General features: G+C 38.3%; 1 protein-coding gene across 1 annotated transcript; it reads right to left on the reverse strand.

Annotated features, from left to right (window-relative positions):
- Positions 1-733: 733 nt before the first annotated feature.
- Positions 734-1,465, reverse strand: LOC115875293. Its single transcript, XM_030890713.1, has one exon. The coding sequence runs from the start codon at positions 1,463-1,465 to the stop codon at positions 734-736; it is 732 nt and encodes a 243-aa protein (XP_030746573.1).
- Positions 1,466-4,986: the final 3,521 nt, after the last annotated feature.

The raw sequence follows: 4,986 nt of genomic DNA on the forward strand, positions 1-4,986 counted from the left end.
TGCCACTGTTGGAGAAGTTTTGTCCTTGTTCGATTTTTATCCATCCCATGGTATCTATCATATCGTTCCTGTATGAGCAGATCAATAGGCGCTATTTCAGCTGTAACTCCTATAGCCTCTCCAGATAAAGTTTTGATGTGCTACATACCCTAATAGACATAATGCGTTGTGTTCTGCGTAGTCTTTGCATTAACTTGCGATTATTAGTGACTTTATACCATGCCGGTGCAGCATACAACAGCTGCGAGTATACCACACTAGAAAATACTCTTCTTTTCGATGCTCTAGCACCTCCTACATTTGGCATGAGTAAGCGGTGACAGTTTTCTCGGCCTTGGTGATGGTTTTATTAATATGGTCCGCAAAATTCCAATTTCAATATTTGGAATCCAGCCACACTCCTAAGTATTTTTAAGAATTACTTGGGTAAATTACAGTTCCTTGTATATAAAACTGCACCAGGGATATTTTTCTTTTTATGGTCGGTAATACTGCTTCAGTTTTATGTGAAGCTACGGTTAACAGATTATTCTCCATCTAGTTTACAACTCGTTGGATTGCCAAGTTGACGGTGTTTATCAGTACAGCTTCATCTTTTGCACATGATACAATACCAAGGTCATCTGCAAAGGCAACTAAAGTTGTTTTATCTGGCATTTCTATCCTCAGTAGTTCATCATAGAGTACGTTCCAGAGCATCCTTGTGGTATATATAAAATATATAAAACCGGGTTCATAGCGTCCTACGCCTTCCGGTACTTAGTTGCCAGCCTTTCCTATTCTCCCAATCACCTGGATGAAGGTTTCTCTCCGACATAGCTTTATGTATTCCTCCGATCCATGTTGCTTTCGGCCTTCCCTTTTTTCTGCTTTCTGATGGTATCCATTTCAGAACTTTCTTCGGTATTCGGTCCTCACTCATTCTTTCTACATGCCCATACCATACCAGCTGTCTTTTCTCTATTTCATTTATTATGGTTTGCTGGACATGCATAATTTCCCTTATCTTTATATTCGCTACTCTTTCCATTCTTGATATTCCCGCAGATCTTCGCCAGAAGTCCATCTCGAGTGCTAATAGTCTTTGTTCCATTCTACTAGTGAGCTGCCATGTTTCACATCCATATAAAACTATACTTTTAAAGATGGAATTATAAATAGTGTGTTTTTTCTCATATGAGATGTGTTTGGACCATAATACTGAGTTTAGGCACCCGATGACTTTTTTGCCTTTCAGTATTCTTTCCTCGACCTCGCTCTCTGTTCGCCCGGTATAATCTATCTGAGTCCCAAGGTAGGTGTATTTACTGCATGACCCTGTCTCTATATTTCCATCCAGATCTAATGTTTCTGATCCTTGTGGTACACCGCTATTTACCATCACAGTTTTTTGTAACCCTTCGGCCTCTATTATGATTCTTCTCTCTGATAGGTAGGATGGTATAATATCAATGGATTTAGACATTGATCTATCAAGAGTTATTTAAGTGATTGATTGATTCTGGTGGCCGACTGCGCCATGGAAATGACAAAAGGCGTGCCCCAGGGATCCATACTAGGTCCGCTTTTTTGGAATATTCTCTATGACGGGCTTCTCAGGCTTCAATTCCCCTATGGAACTGAAGTACTGGCCTACGCTGATGACATTGCTTTAATTATTAAGGCTAGAAGCGCGGAGGAAATAATTGCGATAGCAGAACAGACAACGTCCCAGGTATGTTCCTGGATGGAGGAGGTGGGATTGGAAATTGCCCCTCAAAAAACAGAATGTGTTGCACTCGTAGGAGGCCGCAAATTGTCAGGCCGAGGCATTTTAGTAAAGGACAAAGTCATTGTGCTTAAAAGCACAGTAACATACCTGGGAGTAACGTTTCAGGCTGGAGGTAACTTTACTCAGCACATACGCACGGTTGCAGCGAAGGCAGAGAGGCAATGTATACTGCTATCAAACCTTATGCCGAACTGGTCCATTATGGGGAAATTAAGCGCAGAATGTTAGCCGCCGTTCAGACGTCTACCATTCTGTATGCTTCCGAGGTCTGGGAAGGGCCGTTGAAGTGAAGAAGAATAGGGAAAAGTTAAGGGCAGTTCAAAGGCGATTGGCGCTGCGAATATGTCGAGGGTACCGCACTATATCAGTAGATGCGGCAGAAGTTAGTTGCATGATACCGATAGATCTTCTAATACAAGAGAGGATGCAGAGAAAGGCGTGTCCGGATAGATTGCGAGAGTATAACCGGGAAAAAATACTGAACACATGGAGCGACAGATGGAAACACAATATAGACGGGAAAGCGCAGTGGATAAGACAACTTATACCACATATAAAAAACTGGATAGAGCGGAGCCATGTAGAAGTTACCTACTCTATGACACAATGTTTATCAGGACACGGATGCTTCAAGAATTATTTATATAAAATGAAACTTACCGATAGTCCAAAATGCATTTACGGTGACCACGATAACGACACAGCAGAGCACACAATCCTGGAGTGCAAAAGGTGGACCTATGAAAGAAATAAATTAATGGAGAGTCTAAATACAGAGAAACTAACTTACACTAACTTGGTTCCAACGATGCTCAAGTCAAATGAGAACTGGAAAGCAGTCCGGGAATATATGGCGCTGATATCTGCAAAGGAAAACGAAGCCAAAAGGTTTGGAAAGTAAAAAAAAAGAGGAATAATTTGAGTGTACTTACCATACTGCTCTAGTACTGCTTTGTACTTACCACACTCGCTAGTGTCTAACTTTGACTGAAGTGCTCAATTACCTGCAACATAAACAACAAAACACAATAAAACTGCCTCCCCCAGAAGTAATGCCGAAAGGTAGTTCCTTGGGGAGATACTCAAAGTGGTTTGTGGAGGTTTTTTAGTCGGTAAGGTACCTCAACCACCCCGACAGTACCTTTTACGGTCTCTGGTTTGCAGATTTTTCCCCCACGAAAAAAAAAACGACATTGATCTATTTTCCTCTTTTGTAGATTGTTTAATATAACTTGCTAGGAGGCGTTGTTAAATGCATTTTAACGCCAACTGTAGCAAAATCGGCCTGATGAGGGGAATAAAGTCCTGAAACTTGTCATCAGATAGTTTCCGCCGGCCTCATAAACTTGATGCAGAAATTCGCATACTTGTTAAGGCCTTTTAAAGTCCTCCTACTCTGGTTACCATCCTACCAAGGGATAGGAGGTAATAAAAAGCAAACGATCTAACTAGAAAAAGATCGAATACTCCAATAACTGGGCCAGAACTTTTCTGATTTTCAAGTGGAAACCATCTCAAAGCAGAACTCAATAATCTGGAAGAGTTCATCCGTAACCTGGAATGGGAATTCCAACTCTCTTATTCCAGTCTCTCCAACGCAACGGTCTAAGACACTCAAGAAATTTCTTAGGACTTAACACCGAGAATAATCACAGATTTTCCTTGATTTAAGTTAATCTTCGGATTGTCACAGGGTTTTTAACAGGGGACGGTCTCACTGAACATATCAGCAGATTGGGGCTAAGAAACAACGGCGAATGCAGATTTTGTAAGGAAAATGGGGAAATCCAGAATACCTCATCAATGAGTGCGCCGCACAGAGGTCATTTCAATTTTTTTAGGAATTAATAAATCGAAAAAATAAAGTATCAACAAACCTACGATTGATGTTGTATTTTATTGTTGATAAACCAGAGACATGCTTAAACAATAATATTTTTTTATCTCAACATAAGTTGCTTAGGCGCAACGAAAAAGTTGATTTTGTCTTAGGTTGTTTACTTTATTGGTTTTGTGACGCTTATTTTTGAATTGTTAAAGTTGTGATTTCCATAATTAAAGTTGATTTTCATGCATCGGATAACGGCCGACGACACGATGATACGATATTAATTTTATTGGTTCAATTTAAAGACTTTGGTTGGTAGTAACTGTTAACCAATCAAAGCCTTTAAATTCAACCAATAAAATTAATATCGGATCATCGTATCGTCGGACAACGGATGCATGAAAATCAAGCTTTAGGCAGCGATTTTTGAGACTAAGTTGGTGTTTTTAAGTATTTTGGAGTAAGTTCATAATATACAGGGTGGTCCGAACTGTATTCCGGAAACTCCGGCAGCATATTCTTCTGATAAAAATAAGTAAAAAAGTTCATATAAATGTATGTCCTAAAATGCTTAGTTTCGGATATACAGGGTGCAGGAAGTTTCATTTTTATTTCGATTTTTTCCAAATAATTTCTGAAGTTACGTCAATATTTGGATGAAAATTGGTGTCTGCGAGTTTTTTGACATGAGAAATTTGGTCTTGATGTCAATATGACTCCTATTTGTAGGGGACGCCACCTACGTGTGGTTTAACTCTTTTGAAGGTTAATAATTTTTCGTCCGTACCTGTATAAAATTACTGAGTAAAAAAATATAAATTTCAGTTATTTTTTACGTAAAAAATGTCTCTTGCTAAAAATCGCTACGAGCAACCGTTCTCAAGATATTTAGAAATGAAATAGTCAATACATGTCATTGATGACAAAAAAATAACACGTTGAGTAGATAGTTATTTGACTGAAATAATAAATTCGGGAAATTTTTATTTTCTTTAACTAATCATAAATTTTTATGCGCAAAAATGATGATAAAACAATTTCTGTTGAACTTTTGGTACAAAAACATTTCAAATTTACGATTTCAATCTAGTAACTATTTAGTCAACATGTTTAATTTATGTCAATGATGACAGGTATTGATAATTTCCATTCCAAATATCTCAAAAACCATTACTCGTAGCGATTTTTACCAAGAGACATTTTTCACGTAAAAAATGTCGCAAATGTGTATTTTTTTACTCAGTAGTTTTATACAGTTACAGACGAAAAGTTATTTTTCTTCAAACCAGTTAAAAATATGTAGGTGGCGCCCTCTACTAGTAGGAGTCATATTGACATCAAAATCAAATTTCTCATGTCAAAAAACTGCCAGACACCAATTTTCATC

Source organism: Sitophilus oryzae, unplaced genomic scaffold (assembly GCF_002938485.1).
Source record: "Sitophilus oryzae breed Bouriz unplaced genomic scaffold, Soryzae_2.0 scaffold_1368_pilon_pilon, whole genome shotgun sequence".
In the NCBI taxonomy this organism is placed as follows: Eukaryota; Metazoa; Arthropoda; class Insecta; order Coleoptera; family Curculionidae; genus Sitophilus; species Sitophilus oryzae.